This window comes from Haliotis rufescens, unplaced genomic scaffold, assembly GCF_023055435.1.
Source record: "Haliotis rufescens isolate VD_foot unplaced genomic scaffold, xgHalRufe1.0.p SCAF_27, whole genome shotgun sequence".
Lineage (NCBI taxonomy): Eukaryota > Metazoa > Mollusca > Gastropoda > Lepetellida > Haliotidae > Haliotis > Haliotis rufescens.
The window spans coordinates 263,188-285,706 of NW_025963968.1; the positions used below are offsets into that span (position 1 = coordinate 263,188).

Sequence of the window (22,519 nt, forward strand, 5' to 3'; positions counted from 1 at the left end):
CACACACACCATGTGTCCTGTCATAGCGGAGTTGCAGCGGCTGGGTTCAGTGGGACCACACACACACCATGTGTCCTGTCATAGCGGAGTTGCAGTGGCTGGGTTCAGTGGGACCACACACACACCATGTATCCTGTGATAGGGGAGATGCAGTGGCTGAGTTCAGTGGGACAACACACACACCATGCGTCCTGCCATAGCGGAGATGCAGCGGCTGGGTTCAGTGGGACCACACACACACACACCATGTATCCTATGATAGGGGAGATGCAGTGGCTGGGTTTTTTTGGGACCACACACACCATGTGTCCTGCCATAGCGGAGATGCAGCGGCTGGGTTCAGTGGGACCACACACACACCATGTGTCCTGTCATAGCGGAGTTGCAGTGGCTGGGTTCAGTGGGACCACACACACACACACCATGTATCCTGCCATAGCGGAGATGCAGCGGCTGGGTTCAGTGGGACCACACACACACCATATGTCCTGTCATAGCGGAGATGCAGTGGCTGGGTTCAGTGGGACCACACACACACCATGTATCCTGTCATAGTTGAGTTGCAGCGGCTGGGTTCAGTGGGACCACACACACACCATGTGTCCTGTGATAGGGGAATTGCAGTGGCTGTGTTCAGTGGGACCACACACACCATGTGTCCTGTCATAGCGGAGTTGCAGCGGCTGGGTTCAGTGGGACCACATACACACCATTTATCCTGCCATAGCGGAGTTACACTGGCTGGGTTCAGTGGGACCACACACACACCATTTATCCTGCCATAGCGGAATTGCAGCGGCTGGGTTCAGTGGGTTCACACACACACCATTTATCCTGCCATAGCCGAGTTACACTCGCTGGGTTCCGTGAGACCACACACACACCATGTATACTGCCATACCGGAATTGCAGCGGCTGGGTTCAGTGGGACCACACACACACCATGTATCCTGTCATAGCGGAGTTGCAGCGGCTGGGTTCAGTGGGACCACACACACACCATGTGTCCTGTGATAGGGGAATTGCAGTGGCTGGGTTCAGTGGGACCACACACACCATGTGTCCTGTCATAGCGGAGTTACACTGGCTGGGTTCCGTGAGACCACACACACACCATGTATACTGCCATACCGGAATTGCAGCGGCTGGGTTCAGTGGGACCACATACACACCGTTTATCCTGCCATAGCGGAGTTGCAGTGGCTGGGTTCAGTGGGTCCACACACACACCATTTATCCTGCCATAGCGGAGTTACACTGGCTGGGTTCAGTGGGACCACACACACACCATTTATCCTGCCATAGCGGAATTGCAGCGGCTGGGTTCAGTGGGTTCACACACACACCATTTATCCTGCCATAGCGGAGTTACACTCGCTGGGTTCCCTGAGACCACACACACACCATGTATACTGCCATACCGGAATTGCAGCGGCTGGGTTCAGTGGGACCACACACACACCATTTATCCTGCCATAGCGGAGTTGCAGTGGCTGGGTTCAGTGGGGCCACACACACACCATTTATCCTGTCATAGGGAAATTCCAGTGGCTGGGTTCAGTGGGACCACACACACACCATGTGTCCTATCATAGCGGAGTTGCAGCGGCTGGGTTCAGTGGGACCACACACACACCATGTGTCCTATCATAGCGGAGTTACAGCGGCTGGGTTCAGTGGGACCATACACACACCATGTATCCTGTCATAGCGGAGTTGTAGTGTCTGGGTTCAGTGGGATCACACACACACCATGTATCCTGCCATAGCAGAGTTTAAGCGGCTGGGTTCAGTAGGACCACACACACACCATATATCCTGCTATAGCGGAGTTGCAGCGGCTGGGTTCAGTGGGATCACACACACACCATGTATCCTGTCATTTCGGAGTTGCAGCGGCTGGGTTCAGTGGGACCACACACACACACCCTGTTTCCTGTCATAGCGGAGTTGCAGCGGCTGGGTTCAGTGGGACCACACACACACCATGTGTCCTGTTATAGCGGAGTTGCAGCGATTGAGATCAGTGGGTCCACACACACACCATTTGTCCTGCCATAGCGGAGATGCAGCGGCTGGGTTCAGTGGGACCACACACATCTTGTGTCCTGCCATATCAGAGTATTAGCGGCTGGGTTCAGTGGGACGACACACACACCATTTGTCCTGCCATAGCGGAGTTACAGCGGCTGGGTTCAGTGGGTCCACATACACACCATGTGTCCTGCCATAGCGGAGTTGCAGTGGCTGGGTTCAGTGGGTCCACACACACACCATTTATCCTGCCATAGCGGCGTTACAGCGGCTGGGTTCAGTGGGTCCACATACACACCATGTGTCCTGCCATAGCGGAGTTAAAGTGGCTGGGTTCAGTAGGACCACACACACACCATTTATCCTGTCATCGCTTCGTTGCAGCGGCTGGGTTCAGTAGGACCACACACACACCATGTATCCTGTCATTTCGGAGTTGCAGCGGCTGGGTTCAGTGGGACCACACACACACACCCTGTTTCCTGTCATAGCGGAGTTGCAGCGGCTGGGTTCAGTGGGACCACACACACACCATGTGTCCTGTTATAGCGGAGTTGCAGCGATTGAGATCAGTGGGTCCACACACACACCATTTGTCCTGCCATAGCGGAGATGCAGCGGCTGGGTTCAGTGGGACCACACACATCTTGTGTCCTGCCATATCAGAGTATTAGCGGCTTGGTTCAGTGGGACCACACACACACCATTTGTCCTGCCATAGCGGAGTTACAGCGGCTGGGTTCAGTGGGTCCACATACACACCATGTGTCCTGCCATAGCGGAGTTGCAGTGGCTGGGTTCAGTGGGTCCACACACACACCATTTATCCTGCCATAGCGGCGTTACAGCGGCTGGGTTCAGAGGGTCCACATACACACCATGTGTCCTGCCATAGCGGAGTTAAAGTGGCTGGGTTCAGTAGGACCACACACACACCATTTATCCTGTCATCGCTTCGTTGCAGCGGCTGGGTTCAGTAGGACCACACACACACCATGTGTCCTGTCATAGCGGAGTTGCAGCTGCTGGGTTTTGTTGGAGTACACACATCTTGTGTCCTGCCATAGCGGAGTTACAGCGGCTGGGTTCAGTGGGTCCACATACACACCATGTATCCTGTCATTACAGAGTTGCAGTGGCTGGGTTCCGTGAGGCCACACGCACACCATGTAACCTGCCGGAATTGCAGCGGCTGGGTTCAGTGGGTACACATCACGTTTCCTATCATAGCGGAGTTGCTGTGGTTGGGTGTAGTTCTATAAAAATACAGATCATGGAAGTGTGAACACTTCCACAAGAAAATGTTCACGATGCAATGTGTCCCGTATTTATGTCACATCAAATACATCTAAGTTCAGCATCTCTGCAAGAATGTAAGTATTACGTCACATCTGGGATGATGCAGATTATTTTGGAAAAACAAGCTGAGAATAAACGTGCCCGTCGGGTATTAATATATGCAATTTTCGAGTAAATATCAACTATCAGAGCGCCTGCATACACAACGACCTTCACAACAATACAACTACAACAGCACTACCACATTGGAGACCCGTGAAGATCATTCAGCATGTACATATATAGCAATTGAAGATCCGCTTCCCGAGGCAAGGGAGTTAACAGTAGATGCGAGGTAGAATAGGTCTTCAGCAAACCATGCTTGCCGTAAAAGGCGTCTATGTTTGTCATAACAGGCGACTAACGGGTTCGGGTGGTCAGACTCGCTGACTTGGGTGATGCATGTCATCGTATCCCAATTGCGTCGATCAATGCTCATGACATCAATCACTGAATTGTGTGGTCCATACTCGATCATTTACAGATCGCCGTAACAAAGCTTGAATATTGCTGAGTGCAGCTTATACAATAAATATCAACATTAAAGGGGCACTGATCTAAAGCAATTCCACGGGACTGGTTGTTGTCTTTGTTATTGTATTTTCCCGTGAGTACCCGGATGATATAGCAGAAATCTAGACTAGTTCGCGATCTGTGCTGCGCAATTCGTAAGCGCGTTTGTCACTTTTATTGATAGTATATGGGTGTATGGTCACATTGATCAACAACATGAAATACAGTTTTGGAAATAATAAGGAAATGTAGGTATCTGTGTGGGTAGCATCGGTAATGGTGACGAAGTTTTGATAAGTCACTAGCTTGGTAATTGTGCGATTTTCGTTTACACTATTTTGACTTGCAAAACAAACTAAATATTTCTCTTGAGCATTGCTTATTTTATCGTGTTTATATTTTTACAGTCAAAAAGTGCAATTTTTTCACTTAGGAAATTTATTAAACACCTGAATATTCAGTTATTTTACAAATTGACTGAAAAATATGTCCATCTGTATTATTATGACAACGAATTCCAAGCATTTTATGTTTAATATCATCACCAAGAGACTGAAAATGTTACGATGAATAGTACTTTTCCGTATTGTTTGGCTTCTTATCCTACATAATAATCTATTGTTATGTTCTTAGGCCCTTTTGGAACGTCGTAATAAATTTTAGTCAATCTGTTAAAGAAATGGACAGATTTTTCAGTCAAAATGACCGAAATATTTAGACATTTTATAACTTGTCTGAGAGAATTACATTTTACAAATTGACTGTAATATATACACGCTTACAAAGGAAAAGACTTGTCACGTCTATCGCGCATCGAAGAACTTCCCAACCAAGACGTAGAGGAACAAGAATGAATCTGTTCAATGCTACAGAAAATGAAGGAAAACAAAATGCAAATATCATAATTTCAACCTACCAAAGTTATTTGTATAATTTTAGGCTGCTTCCGGTTCCAGACAACAGGGAGAGTGCAGGACAGAACGCGTTCTGGTAGACCCAGAGTAACATCTAGGGCAGATGACCGATGCGTTGTGCTGCAAGCCCTTCGGAACCGGTTCACAACAGCCAGTGCTTTGAGACTACAACTCCGACCAGCAACACACACCAACGTAAGCGTATCGACCATCAGGAACCGCCTCAGAGCTGCTCATTTAAGGTCACGTCGTCCAGCTGTACGTCCTCATCTTCGTCCCCATCACCGAGCTGCAAGACTTGCCTTGGCCAGGGCACATTTGAGATGGGATAACCAACAATGGTCCAGAGTTCCCTTCACTGACGAGTCCCGTTTCTGTCTTGAGCATAATGATGGAAGGGTAAGGGTTATGAGACGTCATGGAGAACGTTATGATGATGCCACTGTACGAGAAAGAAACAGGTTTGGCGGTGGCTCTTTGATGGTATGGGGAGGCTTCAGTTTGCACCACCGAACACCCCTCTATCTTGTTCAAGGCAATTTGAATGGAGTGAGGTATCGTGACGAGATTTTGCGCCCGCTTGTCCTACCACAGTTGAACAACATTGGTCCAGGAGCAATCCTGCAAGATGACAATGCCAGACCACATTGGGCTTGAGTCGTTAGAGACTTCCTGCAACAGAACAATGTGACTGTGATGCAGTGGCCATCATATTCACCGGATTTGGCATCAATTGAGCATCTTTGGGATGTTCTGGGACGACGTGTCAGGGACAATCATGGAGTTGCACCAGCTCTTCAGGTTCTGGTCCAATGGCTCCAAATGGAATGGCAGGCGATTCCACAGGCTACCCTTCGCACCCTTGCAAGATCTATGAGGCGAAGATGCACCGAATGCGTCAATCAACGTGGAGCACACACTCGCTATTGACATTGTGATTTCCATTTTTGACCCCAACTTTCTTATTCGACTTGTTCGTGTATGCTTTTCAATGACAGCTAACTGTAAATGTTTTTGTTTTGAAGCTTGATAATCTGCTAATGCACAATTGTAATGATACGATCACTTTGCATTAAATGTTCCTTTTTATAACAGGATATTTTCGGGATATTATAACCCGTGTTCGTTTCTCAACCAATCACATAGATTGTTTCAGGTGTTTCACTTACGTGTCAAGTCTCAAAGGTCGGCTGAGAAAGCCCACGTGACAACTATTTTCCTAACGTCCACGGTTCCTAAAAATTCCATTGTGTTAGATAACAATGAGCAATCAATCACCTTATTATCAGTTAACCCTTTGAACAACGTATGTTGTTTTTACATCGGCACTTCACGCCATGATATGAGTGTATTCCCTTTGTTTTAGTAAACCTAGACATGTAAACACTAACTTTTGACATATCCACTTTGCAAGATAACAGTGATTAATCAATCAATGTATTTTCTGTTAATCCTCTGATGACTAGGAACTGTCCGTTGATTTACAAAAAAGTTACCCCCAGACACAATAAATGCTAAATGGGAACCTTTGTCAGGTAATCTAAGTGGTGCTACTACTAATTATACCTATAATAAATTCATTAACTGAGCATCAAGTGAATGACGACAAATACACGCGTATAGGGTAACACCAGAAAACGTGGATGACATCAAGGGAGTAGTAATCGTATTATCGACGCAATCTGAAATCCGAAAATGCTTCACTGCATGGATACTTTTTTATTATTAAACTATTACAATCAGGGGTATTTCCAAATGACGACATCCGATGAACTCCGTCGTTCTTTTTGTCTGTTTGTTTAGGCAGTAGTATAGGTAATGGTGATTCTGCCACAACCCCACTGGAGCCAGATTTATATACCTATACCACCACTACAGGTGACATTTTTTATGTGTAAATGACTATGCGATTCAATGATAGTCATGAGATTAAGCTAAATTGACTCTAGCTCACCACCACCTGGAGCCAATCATAGATACCATTGGTACCAAAACGATGATGAGACTAAACTAAATTGTAATGAAAATATTCTCCATTATTTCCGCTATTTCCATACCAAGTACGATAGGAGCGGCGATTATAGTTGATAATAAACCATCACCGGCTACACCGAGTCCCATGCCAGCTGTTACAAGCGCGGTGTCAACTCCGTCCAGAGCATTCAAGGCTCTGCGATACTTTTTATATAATCCAAGTCTAAACTCCCTCCCCTTTTCTATTCGATGTTTTATGTCGCTTATTTGATGTAATCAAAATCCATCAACAGTATCCATCTTTTTAAATGCCTCATCGAGCGCCGGATATAAACTCATAGTGTATATTACGGTCATATAATAGTCTTTAATTGATCTTGCTTAAATGTTTTGAGAGTATACATCAACCTTATTAAATGAATATTATACGGCAAGAATATCTTAGTAAGAGAAATGCTATCACTTTTAATAATTTGGACTCCCTCAAGGGTTGCATCGGGTGATGCTCCAATATGAATAATACTGCAACATTGATGTTGGTGTTTCTTTAGCCATTTAATCGATAGACCTGGTAATATTTTGAAGGCATCTACCGGTACATCTCCGAACAAGACTTCAATAATAAGCGTAGAAAGATTAGGTATTGCACTCAAGTTCTGTTTAATATCATTGAATTCAGTAACCAAATTTAAACTACCATTTTTTGATGCCGGACGACTATATAACATATGACCTTGGTTTTCTGGCAGGGGAGAGACTAACACACTTTTTCGTTTTGATGGGATATAAGCACCAAGTACGATGCCACTATTTATTATCTTAGTTAAATTATGTGCCTTACCCATCATCACATACCATGGGGTAATGACGATATTCAGTAGCCACTTGATGTTTGCTTTGACCATAGTCCATTTATTATCATCGAGTAAGATTGTACGAAGTGTTTTTTTAAGGAGTCTACTAACAACGTCGACATCGCTTAAATCTCTTAGATTACCTGTGAATGTAACTTCTTTCCGCTTGTATACATTATCTTGTAAGTGTTAAGCGTATAACTTACCATCGGTACCGGGTCTACCGAATCCTTCTGTGTCTCCGAGATCGGAAAGCGCAATTGTATTACATTGTCTGAGTGTTCCAGGGCCTGATGAATCAACCATTATTTATAATATGGAGTGTTACACTTAAGTATCCTATATGTACAGGTTGGTGTTTTACATTTAATACAGAAATTTTGAGGTCTGAAATAATACCACGCTTTAATTTTTTATATTGTAATGATGAGAAAGAGTCCGTTCTACCGCTATTATATTTTTCATCTTTCACTGGAACAGATCTGAGCAGAGTTGAAGGATTTTCTAGTTGAATATTAGCCGTCGTACTTATTTGATCAAGATGGATGCACAACTCTTTATAGGGAACTAAATTGGGTAATTTAATTCCATGCTTTGTTTGGTTGGGTTCTACTGTATTTAATCTTTCATTTATAAATCCAAGTGTGTATGCTAAGTTCTTGTAAAGAATTATGATAATTCCACCAGCACTTAAAATCAGCATCCCATTCGACTCATTTTGTGTGAGACTAGCTCCCAAAGGCTTAAGAATTTCATCATTGAGGGAGCATACGCTGTAATACCCATCGGGTATAATGTGCTTGTTTACACCTATCCATAACTCATTATTATCTCTTACAGCACTTATATTGGTCCACCGTGGGTAATAGGTTACATCGCATAGGGCGACTTCAAGTTGACCTCCGAGTTATCGATAGTATGAAGCAGTTCAATAGACTGACCATTTGTTATTCCCGGGAGTGTGACATACATATTAAATATACGATGATACTATATCATAACTTAAATATGAAATCAACTTATATTACTAATCAGTCGATTTGAGTAAGTGCCTCTGGTGCTATTTTTTTCGTTGAATACCCTGATATCTTTGAAAAATACAGGTTCACGGCAACTAGCGATAAAATGGTGCATGATTGGTTTCACAATCCGATGCAATTTTGGCAGAATCAGTTAAACTTTGCCATATGGTGTGCAACAACGGGATGTGGTGTATCTCTTTATGCTCCAGGATTTGAACTGAATAAGTCTTTTTTATCATTTCAGGTGTACTATCAGATTAGACGTATACTTAAAGAAATTAGTGCGGGTGGGCGAAAGCGAAACTAATAATAATTCTAATATTGATCCAGTTAAAACTTGGGCACTAGTAGGAGTTGTTGCTATAGCAGCTGTATGGTTGTTTTATAAGACCGGAGAAGAGAAAACGTCACCCCTGATGTCACAACAACAAGTTCAATTAGAGGTTAGCCCTCATATAATGCTATAAGAAGCATGACTACTCCAGTTACAGACGGTAAAATGTTGGTAAACGCAACGTATCATTCAGCGTTGGTCAGCGGCTTGGCCATTGGCTATGCCCGTATAGCTAAAATGATTACTAAAGCCACACCTCCCAAACTAGATTTTAATGGTTATGATATCGCTATGGCCATTCTTGATATTGGATTGGCTATGTCAACAAAAGATATGCTCATCAAAAAAGGGCTTATCCCGGAAGACATAATGAAGTAATTGAACATTTGAATATTTTATATTCATATAAACATTTGAATATTTTATATTCATATAATATGGCATCAATTGCGATGATGGTCGGTGGAGCTGTTGTTAATGATCTAGCTTTTTCGGGGAGTAATTTTTTATTTTCTAGTATGAGAGGTTCTGAGCAGAAAAGACATAATAAAGCATTAGAACAACTCGAAGCAGTCCAGTCACAATGGACCAGAAATAGGATATTAAGATTAGATTTTATTCATGAAGAACTACGTAAAAAAGGACATTCAATTCAAACCTTTAAGGATGTCGAATCTGCCATGCACGAATACTTCCTTGTTTATGGGAAAAAACTTGACCCTATGCCGAGACCAACAATGAGTCAGTTTTATACACCATCAGAGGCTAAAAAAAACGCGAGGTAAAATTCATCATAATGTGGTTGACTGCTGTGGCTATTTATAGTTACACAATAACTACGCATAAACCATGAACTAGTTAGGGCGGGCACTCTGACTAAAAATCAATAAATAGCCATGTCTCACCAGAGGAGATGTGATTTGCATTTAGACAAATGATATGATAGATGTATAACCATGAATCTGTTCAGATTTACACTCATGGGAAAGCAGACTCAATGTAACCGATGTTCTGTGGGTATTTACTGTGGTATACACTCTTATTACATCAGGCGGGGAAATATAAACTATACATGTTCTGTATGTTGGATAGGGGTCAAAGGTCGTTATTGTTTATGTAAGAAAAACAGTGCTGATAGGGTCAGGAACCAGATTATATACGCTAGGAAGAGAGATTCCATCAATGATAGGAATAGGTTGGGGAGAATACGTATTTAGATATATGAAAAATAACCAAGTAGACAAATGAATCATTTTGCATATACCATTTAACCACAATGTTTTTTGTGAGAGAGTTGAAGGCTTTAGCAAAACAACGTGGTCTACGTTATTCTAGAATGAGAAAAGATGAATTGATCGATTTACTCGGTTTGGAATACAACAAACCCCAGACTGTTAGAGAACTCAAAGCTCAAGCAAAAAACAGTGGGCTGAGAGGTTATTCTCGAATGAGAAGAGCTGAATTGATCGCTTTACTAGATAATAATCAACAAGATGATGTTGATAATAATCAACAACAAGAATTAAAATTTGTACCCACATCCGCCGGCATTGGTAAATATCTAAGAGGTTGGAAGATGGATATTAATTCAAACATGGATGTTAATGATGTTAAGCCCATTATATTGAGTAAAATTAACGAGGAGTTAGATGATTTACATAGTATAAACTACCAGCTGATTATTTAAATGTCATTGAGTAAAAGTAGCACAGACGATAGCACTGAATATACCCAACCATATTTTTGTAGTAATCAAGAAGTTATAACCGAATCCGATACTATAAACGCATCATTAGATACATCAATTCAGAGGATACAGGAAACTTTAGAACGCTGGACTTATAGAGGTTCGGGTTGGGGTGTTGATAAAATCGATAGTTTATATTTAGATATGGCAAATTATATGTCCTTCAAAGGTGGATCTTATATAGATTTACCCCCATATTATAAAAAGAAAAAAGCCATAATTAATGTAAAAAATAAATCCGATGACTGTTTAAGAATGATGATAAGATCTGCATTGTTCCCCGCAGATTCTAAAATTGCAAATAGACCTTCTAGCTATCCTCAAAACGATGGGCTCAACCTTGATGGTATAGACGAACCTACACCAATATCCCAAATTGATAAGGTGGAAAAGCAAAATAATTTAGCTATAAATGTTTTCGGACATTCTAAAGGAATTGTTGTTCACAGGATAAGCTCCGCTCCAGAACATATCCCCAGAATCAATTCATTTCTGATCGAAAAAGATGGAGTTACGCCCATGATTTACAGAGGTCCCGATGCAGCAGAAAGTTCCTAGAATATCTACAAAATGAAGAGAGAATAATCAGGGAAAATTTATCGTGTAAGAAACCCATGTGTATGACGAAGGATAATTGGAGGGCCTATAAGAGGTCAACGAGTTGTCATGTTTGTAATAAACCCCTGAATGGGGATTCCGTAAGAGATCATTTCCATGTCACGGGTAATTATCGGGGAGCCACACATAATGAGTGTAACTTGAAACTAAAAATGAATTCTCAAACAATACCCATCCCCGTTGTGTTTCACAACCTTAGAGGATACGATTCACATCTCATCATGCAAGCTATCTCAAAGACCGACGGCGGCTTAACGTGCATTCCTAACAATATGGAAAAATATATATCATTCTCGTGGACTAAAACTATACATTATACGGACAAGGATGGGAAAGCCAGAATAAAGCAAAGTAATGGACTTAGATTCATAGACTCCGTACATTTTCTGTTATCTTCCCTGGACAATTTAGCTAATGCGAACAATCCCGATGACTTTGCGATAACAAATCAATATACCGATAGGTTAACGCGTCATTTATTGCTGAAAAAAGGTGTATATCCTTACGAATATATAGATGATTGGTCTAGATGATGTGAATAAAGGGTACATACTAGAAGTTGACTTGGAATATCCAAATTCGTTACATAAAGACCATAACAGTTATCCGCTAGCTCCCGAAAGATTAATGGTGAATAAAGATTGGACGTCGGAATATCAACACTCCTTAATGGTTAATACAAGGTTAGCTAACGTAGAAAAACTCGTACCAAATCTGATCAAAGCCCTTGGATGGAGCCCTATATAAGGTTGAACACAGATTTCAGAAAGATAGCTACCAGCGATTTCGAAAAGAATCTATATAAGCTCATGAATAACTCAGTATTTCGTAAAACTATGGAGAATCTGAGGAAGCGTGTTGATGTTAAATTAGTCAGATCTAATGAGGAAGAAAGACTCAGGAAACTTATAGCCAGTCCGGCTTTTAACAGAAGCAAGATATTCGATAACGACTTAGCCGCGTTGCATATGCAGAAGAGTAATATAAACTTCAACAGACCGGTGTACGTTGGTATGAGTATTCTCGACTTGTCAAAACACTTAATGTATGACTTTTATTACAACGAACTTAAGAAGCAATACGGCGATAGATGCGAGGTGTTATATACCGACACAGATTCTTTGTTGATGGAAATACAAACCGAGGATGTGTATAAAGATATGGCTGAAAAAATAGATATGTACGACACGAGCGATTACCCAAAAGATAATCCAATGCACAGCGTAGTAAATAAAAAGGTGTTAGGTAAGATGAAGGATGAATGTGCTGGGACCCCTAAAGCGGAGTATGTAGGATTAAGACCTAAGATGTATTCTATAAAGAAGTATGATAATGGAGAGATAAGAAAAGCTAAGGGTGTTAAGAAGTATGTGGTAAAAAAGCATATCAAACACGAACAGTATAAAGAATCATTATTCAACGGTAGAACGTTCAAACACGAGATGAACTCTTTAAGAAGTTACAATCATAGGATATATGGATTAAGAATGAACAAGACATCATTATCCCCCTTAGATACAAAGAGATGGATTGATAAGGATGGTGTAACTACCTACGCTTATGGTTACTTAGGGCGGTAATACTGTATCGTTGGGAACTATGAACAACTCTTCTCGTACAAATGCCCTGCCCGGTCCATCTTTAAGAAAATAAAGAATAGGCTCTCCTTCGTTCATAACCAATCGACTAATGTTATATGTCTTAAGAGACCAAATCGGATCTGTTGCGCGACTAGGCCTCCTTCAAGTTCACCGGGCTGGTATAAATATCTTACGCTTACTCTATCCGCAAGTTTTTGTTCTTTGCCTCTCCTCGGTGCTGAAGATTCGGATGTCACGGATTTCATTTTAATCGCATCGGATGGTTTCTTCCCGATTAATCTCGTCACTTCATTATTCAGCGCTGATACAACAGCTGATAATCGTGTCACCCATTCGGTTGATCTTAATCGTTCTGATTTCATTTCGATCCCATACTGATAGCCAAACAATCGTTCCGCTAATGTCCTGTTAAATCTTTCAACGATAGCTTGACTACGGTGGGCCTCTTTTTCACCATGCCTGGTTTCGACATCGTGCTTTGTTAACAGTTTAGTTATTGATCCCATAAACTCGCGACCAGGATCTACTTGAAATAGCTTAGGCCATTTCAGTGGTCCCCGTTTATATATGCGACTCAGTGCATTAGCTACTTCTGTTGAATCTTTCGAGGTTAATGGCTCAGCCTCTTTGTATCACATCCACTATGGTTAAAGTGTATTTATACGTTTTGCGTCTTACCTTATCGTGGGGAAGAAACAAGAGGTCAGCCTGATGAACTTCATTCGTTGTGAAATATCAAACTTCTTCCTCGGTATATAACGCGGTGCCGGTAAATATATTTGCCACATCGCTTGTTTCTTTAACCAATCCTTGGCCACATCTTTAGATACCTTAGCCGTGGTGGCAAATTTTTTTATTGCTCCTATACCTTTCCAATATCCTCGTGGGCTATAGTAAATTTTATTCATTATTAATTAATATTGATGTTTCTTTTAATACGACTCATGACTATCGTTGAATCGCCTCATCATTTTTACATAAAAAATTCCTCTGTATTAGCAGTATAGGTATATAAATCCGGCTCCAGTGGAAGTGGTCCAGAACCCCTATTACCTATAAAAATTTATAAACTAGTGTCCAAAAGAAACGATACCAACTTATTTTCAAAATTGTTTTTTACTAAGTGAATTGTCAAGTATGAAAACATGCCAATTCGTATTGCACATCCCAAACACAGCATAGTCGATAAAAAATACCGGGAACACGTGATCACTTCCGGGAAAAAACGTAAATTTCGTGAAAGTGACATATCCCTCTCTAGCATGTTCTGCACGTGCAGAAAAACTGTATAAAACGGCTGATCAGACACGTTGATATCACAGCAACAAAAAGAACACAAGATATGCCACGTTTGACAGCCATCGAGAGAGAGAGAGCCGTTGGAATGGTCCAACAAGGAGCTTCACACGTCGACGTCGCCAGAAGGTTGGGCTGCGCACGCATCACTATCACCAGGTTGATGCAGCGGTTACGTCAGACAGGTCAGACGTCAGACAGGCCCAGGAGTGGAAGACCACGAGTAACCACGCCCCGTGAAGATCGTTACATCCGGGTATTACACCCGAGGAACCGCACCGTAACAGCGACGTCCACGGCGGCTACAGCACTGGGACACAGGATCAGTCGACAGACCGTCTACAGGAGACTACGGCAGTATGGTATCCGGCCACGTCATCCATACCGCGGACCGCTCCTGACGCCTCGACACCGGAACAACAGACTGATCTGGGCCAGGCGAGTTCGACGTTGGCAACGGCGGGACTGGGCACGTGTTATGTTCTCTGATGAGAGCAGATTCCTCATCTTCAGAAACGATGGACGGCAGCTTGTATACCGACGATTTGGTGAACGTTTGGCGCCTAACTGTATCCAACAGGTCCGGCCGTTTGGAGGTGGAGGGTTAATGGTTTGGGGTGGCATATGTGGTGACGTCAAAACGATGCTTGTCGTAATTCGTGGAAACCTGAATGCACAGCGTTATCTTGATGACATCCTACGGCCTGTTGTGGTGCCCTTTATTCAGCAACAGCCTCGTGGACTCCTTTTCCAACATGACAATGCAAGGCCACACACAGCAAGATTGACACAGAACTTCCTTGCCAACGCCAACGTACAGGTTTTGCCATGGCCCGCATGTTCACATGAATCCTATCGAGCACTTATGGGACCACCTCGATCAGCAAATCCGACGTCGCCGTGTGCCTCCAGTCAACGTCCAGGACTTGGAACGATGTCTCCTCGAGGAATGGCAACGCATCACTCCCAACGTCATCAGACGTTTGACGTCATCAGTCCATAGGCGTGTTCTGGCATGTATTGATGCTCACGGTGGACATACCCGCTACTGACTTGATTTTGAGACGTGTGGTGTGACATTTCCCGTTGTTTCTGTGATCAGTGCTCTAACGAAATGTTCATTTTTCGACCCCACCCATCTTTAAAGGCTTGTCATATTGGTTGTACAGATTTTATTGAAATGAAATTTTTGTACAGATGTTGTGAAAGGATTTCTCAAAAGCATAACACCAATCCTAAACTTCTGCATTGTTTAGTTTTTCTTTTATGTCGTTGCAAACAGGTGGTATCGTTTCTTTTGGACACTAGTTTATCAAAGCATTGATTGACTCCAGGTGGTGGTGAGCTAGAGTCAATTTAGCTGAATCTCATGACTATCATTGAATCGCATAGTCATTTACACATAAAAAATGCCACCTGTAGTGGTGGTATAGGTATATAAATCTGGCTCCAGTGGGGTTGTGGCAGAATCACCATTACCTATACTACTTAGGCTGAAGAAATTAATTAACATGCGCCCTTTGTCGAAATCTTTATAGATCACGGTTAACAAATCAGTGTTAAAAAATGCGTAGAACGAATTTTGCCTCCAAGTTTATTTAGCTGTCCTTGCAGACGGTAGCCCAGTCTCTTGTCACGCTCAGTTGCGTTGCCTATCATCCGGGTACTCACGGGGGGGGGGGGGGGGGGGGGGGGGGGAGACAAAAACAAACTAAGGCAAAAACCAGTCCCGGAGAATTGCTTTAGATCAGTGCCCCTTTAGCATCAACCACATGGGAAACCTACAACACGATGAATGAGTGAGTGAGTGAGTTGGTTTTAACGCCGCTTTAAACAGTATTCCAGTTATATCACGGTGTGTCAGCTTAATGTGTGAGGAAAGCCCGAAGGGATGCAGGTCTCAGACGTTTACCACTTATGTGAAACCCACGAGCACGGGTATGGTGCTGACAAACCTAGAAACATAATCGGGGCGAACCGGGATTCGAACCCACAATCATAGATTTCTCGCGTGCCCAAGGGACGCAACTCTGCACAGCGAATCGCGGCGCCTTAGACGACTGGGCAACCCGTGCCCCCACAACACGATGAAACGTTGCCAGAAGTGTTCAGGGTGGTCAGAGGGTGCAGGGGTGCACCTTACATTTCACCTGTGCCATCGGCCAAGGAACCTTTTGCAAAATCCTAGATCAGCTTCTGATAAGAGAGAACCCTCGCCGTCGGATTCTCCCGTGAAGCTGATTAAAAGAATGATTTTACGAACGTTTCATATAGTTTGTGTGCTCTGGAACATGTACTGGCGAGTGAATGAATGGTGTTCGCGCTTGGCCGACATTCTACAGATGTACAGGTCTGGACTAGGGCTGGCAGTATCACTTTTACGGCAGACGTGATTTGTTAACACTGACTTACTATGGTCACAGGGCTAAGTCGTCCCGTGAAGAATAAGAGGCGACTAACGGGATCGGGTTGTCAGGCTCGCTGACTTGATTGATGCATGTCATCGTACCCCAATTGCGTAGATCGATGTCCATCGGTGTCAATCACTGGATTGTCTGGTCCAGATTCGGTTATTTCAAGACCGCCGTCATACAGCTGGAATAATGCTGAGTGCGTCGTTAAACAACAAACAAACAAACACAGTGCTAAGTCAATGATCGTTGTGAGGAACTGGTCCCAGACAATAGTACAGTCGACTGTGACGTCATGTGACAGTTGAACGTCTTAGGGTTGGTCAGTTTATAGTAGTTTCACATTGTGATGGGCCGATACCACAGCCGGTTACCTGGCTTCTTTAGTAGTTTATGTAGTATATGAAATAGTAGTTTATGTTCTAAACGAACATTAAACATTTATCAACAACAACACAATACTTCATTGGGTGACGTCTACCGCCACCTCAAGTATATAAAGATCGGGATTAATCAGGAAACATTTATTTCTAACACTTCACAACCCAAGTTTCTCTGAAACACTTAATCTGGACGAAATGGAATCCATCACGTATCCGTCTTTGGAAGAGTCCGATTTCCACCTACCATGTCTTTTAAAGAGTCTGTCCGGGACTCCAGCTTCCGCAGCCTCTGTGGCTCCTCCAGATCGAAAACTGTGTAAACCAAATGAATTCTTGTCTAAACCCAGGGAGCCCAACATCGACAAAATTGTTTCCCTCATTCCCGAATATGAAATAGGTTTTGTACCTTTTAATCTAGAAATCCCCTTAATTCTACACACACAGATCTGACGGAAGATGTACTCTTTGGATCCAGCCTGCAATGCGGCCATTTTCATGTAACGGTTTAGCATCTGAACTGGACATAATTTTGACCTACTGGCCGATATCACCACGTGATCTCCATCCCTGTATTTATCAGTTTTACTTTCCTCTAAGAAAATAGATATGTAACCCTCCTCAAACCTTATATCAGAACATTTAAGTTTCACAACTTCTGAAAACCTGAAAAAACCTGCATATGCTATTAGACAAAATGTCAAGGATCTTAAGTTGAACAAACTAGCCGTATCACAACCGTAATGGTCAACTAAACTCTTAAGAATATCTGGAGTAATTGGCTCTTTCTTAGAAACGGGGCAAGAATCGGTTCTCAGGCTGGATTCTAGAACAAACTTGACTATACTTGAACTACAGGGATTCCTTACGCCAGCCAAGTTGTGAGCCCAACCAATACTGTACAAAGTCTGCTGACTAGTAGCTGGACTTTTGTCGTTCTGCTTTAGATGTTCCAAATAAAGAGCTACATGGGAATCTGTAGCTGGTAACGGGGTAATTTCAGAAAACTGCTCGCATCAATCTACCCACTTTTTGTAATACGTTCTATAAGTTTTCACCGTAGCACTGTTTTCGATAATTGGTGAGCGAGAGTCTGTAAACGGCCGTCCTGAAGTTTCATTCCCCACTCTCCAGTGGTAAACACATCTGCAATAATAATGTTAAAATAACTTTACTGCCAATGCACTTCCCTTGAATTTACTGTTGAAAATTGTGTTGTGACTTCCTTGAACAAAGATAACTCTGTTTTTCAGTTCTATAACATCCGATACGCCTTGAACGGTCTCTCCTGATTTATCAAACAAACGAGGCCAGAATATAGCAGATTTCCAACACGGCACTATCAGTACTGACCGAAACCTTTGTACAACATGAAATTAATCACTTTAGATACGAGAGGAAAAGGTGGAACTACCCAATTGTTTTCACCTGACCAATCTTGAGTGAATGTATTTACAGCTTCGGTGTCTTTAACCCAGAACTTAGAATTAAATCTTGTCAACTTTTTGTTGTGTTCATCAGCAAACCTGTCAACAGTGAAAGGACCCCAAATTTCATTCAGCTCGTAGAAAACTTCATCTGCCACTGACCAGTCGTCATAATCCACTGACCTACTTAACTCATCTGCAGCAACATTCTTATCCCTGGTAATCCACTGAAATGATATGGCGATATTGCTCTCTCTACAGAAGTGAAATATATTTAGTGCAATCTTTTGCAATTCATCCACGAAACTGCCGTTTGTACAAATAGAACGGGCTGCCTGACTATCCAAATTCCATATAGCATTTGATCCGCGAATAAAATCCTTCAAACTTACAAGTCCAAGCTCGACAGCCTTTAATTCTCTCCATGTTGAGCTCTTCTTCGATTCCTCTGCTGACCACATATAGTAACACTGTTCTTCTGTGTTCTCTATATAGGATCCACAACCAGAATTGCTAGCATCTGAATACACTGAGAATGACGATGAAAATCTGGATTGATGAACCTAGAGTTAATGTGCTGTATGGTATCCTTCCAAAATTCTAGTTCAGTGACACAGCCTAGATTCAAAAATAAATATACCTTATCCCATGACCTGCAATTAGGTATCTGTTCATAACATCTTGTGGTCATCAGCCGCGTAATATTACCTACCACTGGCGAGAAAGAGATGACCTTACCTACTAGACGAGCTAATCTTCTTGCTGAAAAAGCTGGCAACCCGTTTAGTAGCTGAGTGATAGCATCTGCCAATTCCTTCACCTTGTGCTTAGGTATACTATACCTGACGCCGAACACCAACTAATACCAAGCCATTCTAACTGTTGTGACGGTTGCCAAACTGACTTTTGTGAATTAACTATAAACCCAGCTTTTTTCAATGTGTTCTGAACAAAATTGGAATCACTAAGTGAACGAGAATAACTTTTGTTGGCTCCGAAACCATCATCAAGATATACAACGATGTCAAGTCCTGATGACCTCCAATACTTGACCAATGGCCTCATACACTTAGTAAAAATATATGGGGCTGATGTTAAACCGAACGGTAGAACTGTAAACTGGAAATATCTCCAACTACAGTGTAAGTTCCATGCAAAACCTAAAAATGTTTGCTGATCACTACATATATCAATGTGATGATATCCTGATTTAAGATCAAACTTGAACATGAAGCATCCTTTTCGGATGAAGTCCAATACTTGAGAGTGATTCTCAAATGTTGTAGATTGCTTCAAAACGTGACTATTTACCAACCTCAAGTCGAGAATTAATCTTTTCTTCCCAGATTTTTGAACCGATACAGTGGGAGGGTTGACAACATGTGGACAAATTTTTACCTCTGTAACACACTTGTTTTTTAACAGTTCTTCAATAGCTGAATTAACGAATTCGGAGTGAATATATGCTGAAGTATTGTTCCTAGAAAAAATTCATGAGTGGGGTAGATATAAAAGGTATAACATACCCACATTTTATAGTTTGTAACACCACTTCAGGAGGTTGAAGTTGTTCCCAGAAAGCTAAATGTTTCAATAGACTCCCTTTCACGAGAGGTGTAGACGTACCATCCAACTCCGTAGGTATTTTCGAACTCTCCTTTTGTGCCACCATTCCAGTCGGCATATGAGTATTCTTGACGTCCAAAAACTCCTGAGTAACTGTGTGAGTGTTATTTTTTGTCAAACTCCCTTGACCCGGATGTTGCGGCCGGAGTATCCTCTGGGTTCCCTCGTCGAAGGGCCTTGGGACAAGAACCTCGCCAGTGTCCGTAACCGCCACAGGCAAAGCACTGTTGATGTGGCTGGGGACCCCTACGTGGTTGCCCACGAAAAGACTGAGGACCAGAAGGCAGCGACGCTATATCATGTTTATCCATTGTATATGGAGCAAGCTGGCGAAACGACCCATAGTACTAGCCCGTTTGCGTATAGCCCTGTTTTCTGCTCTCTCGAACTTTCTTTCCTCTACAGAGATCGACTCTAAGTCGTCCCCTTCCAACTCCTGAACTGTGCTCCACCCGGCTGGGGACCTATCAACTAGGCGAATAAGCTTGTTTCTCTTGTCTATGCTGCTAGATAAATTATCCAAAAAATCCATCACTCCAGAATAATTTCCCCTTCTTAGACTTGATTTTTCTAACCTTACAGTGTCCGAAAGTCCACAGTTGAAATTATATTGAACAGAATTCCCTTTATATTTAAACTCTGGTTTCGAATCTTTTCTCAACCGTTTGGTTACCGAGAGCGTAGCTGCTCCGACTCGTGCAGAAAATCTTGTTTAAGTGTTAGAAGTTTATTGTCAAAATACTGCCTGTGAACAGATTAAAAGAATCAAAGTTATCACCTTTTTCTTGCGCTGCCGTGTTCAATATCATTCGTCCAACAGGTAATCTTCTTGTGCCAGATCTATTCGTTGTTGTAAATGAAGTATTTGTCTTTCTCGAATCAGAGTAATCAGTTTCAGTAATGTGTCAAGGTCCAAATAAATAACTGAACTTGAATATGTAGTCTACAGAATAACTACTGAGTCACTCGCTGAGCAGCGTGTAGGAAGCGTATACTTAATACAGAGTTACTTCCCCTAGAGCGTTAGCCGCGATTTGTCGTCTTGTACACCCCAAGCAAACCTTTCTCAGGCGTGTTAGAGATGCTTGTACAGACATAACAATGTAGATGAACTGTGTATTACGTGCGTAGCTCAATCACTACGAAAGAAAGAGAGAAATGTTTATTTCAAAAGTTATGATAAAAAGAAGGAAGGCATTTTGGTTCCTCAAATGAACCTTGTTTAGTTATTATTACAGTTTGTTTTTATTTTAACAACTGTTGAGATGTCAAATCATGTAAGCTTTTTTGGAAATGGAACGTGTAATCTTCAAATTGAAAGATATGTCCCTTCTATTGCTCTACAGGAATCTTTTCAATGTTTGTTTTTTTATTGTTGAGTTTGATTTTAGTGGCAATAGAAATCCCAAACAGATTAAGTTGAAACAGGCAGATGCTTTAACTCCCCATCAACCCGATCTCTCCCCGTCCCTCCCACGACCCAGGTAGTGACCCCATCAGCCCGATCTTTCCCCATTTCTCTCACGACCCAGACAGTGTCCCCATCACCAGCTCAATTTTTCCCCACCTCTCTCACAACATAGGTAGTGACCCCATCAGCCCAATCTCTCCCTATCTCTCTCTAGACCCAGGTAGTGACCCCATCAGCCCGATCTCTCCCTATCTCTCTCACGACCCAGATAGTGTCCTCATCAGCCCGATCTCTCCCCACCTCTCTCACGACCCAGGTAGTGTCCCCATCAGCCCGATCTCTCCCCAACTCTCTCACGACCCAGGTAGTGTCCTCATCAGCCAGACCTCTCCCCACCTCTCTCACGACCCAGGTAGTGTCCCCATCAGCCCAATCTCTCCCTATCTCTCTCTAGACCCAGGTAGTGACTCCATCAGCCCAATCTCTCCCCACCTCTCTCACGACCCAGGTAGTGACCCCATCAGCCCGATCTCTCCACATCTCTCTCACGACCCAGGTAGTGTCCTCATCAGCCGGATCTCTCCCTATCTCTCTCACGACCCAGGTAGTGACCCCATCAGCCCGATCTCTCCCCACCTCTCTCACGACTCAGGTAGTGACCCCATTAGCCCGATCTCTCCCCACCTCTCTCACGACCCAGGTAGTGAACCCATCAGCCCGATCTCTCCCCATCTCTCTCACGACCCAGGTATTGACCCCATCAGCCCGATCTCTCCCCACCTCTCTCACGACCCAGGTAGTGACCCCATCAGCCCGATCTCTCCCTATCTCTCTCACGACCCAGATAGTGTCCCCATCAGCCCGATCTCTCCCCATCTCTCTCACGATCCAGGTAGTTTCCCCTTCAGCCCGATCTCTCCCCATCTCTCTCACGACCCAGGTACTGTCCACATCAGCCCGATCTCTCCCCACCTCTCTCACGACCCAGATAGTGTCCTCATCAGCCCAATCTCTCCCCA

General features: G+C 43.0%; 1 protein-coding gene across 1 annotated transcript in view; it reads right to left on the reverse strand.

Moving 5' to 3' along the window:
• LOC124125834 (clumping factor A-like) overlaps positions 1-20,147 on the reverse strand; it is a 55,728-nt gene extending 35,581 nt beyond the window's left edge. The window contains exons 1-3 of the mRNA XM_046489204.2: positions 20,090-20,147; positions 17,284-17,351; positions 5,389-5,471 (exon numbers count right to left, since the gene is read on the reverse strand). Coding sequence (XP_046345160.2) covers positions 5,389-5,471; positions 17,284-17,351; positions 20,090-20,147 — 209 coding nt within the window. The remainder of the gene's footprint in view (positions 1-5,388; positions 5,472-17,283; positions 17,352-20,089) is intronic.
• Between the last annotated feature and the right edge of the window lie 2,372 nt (positions 20,148-22,519).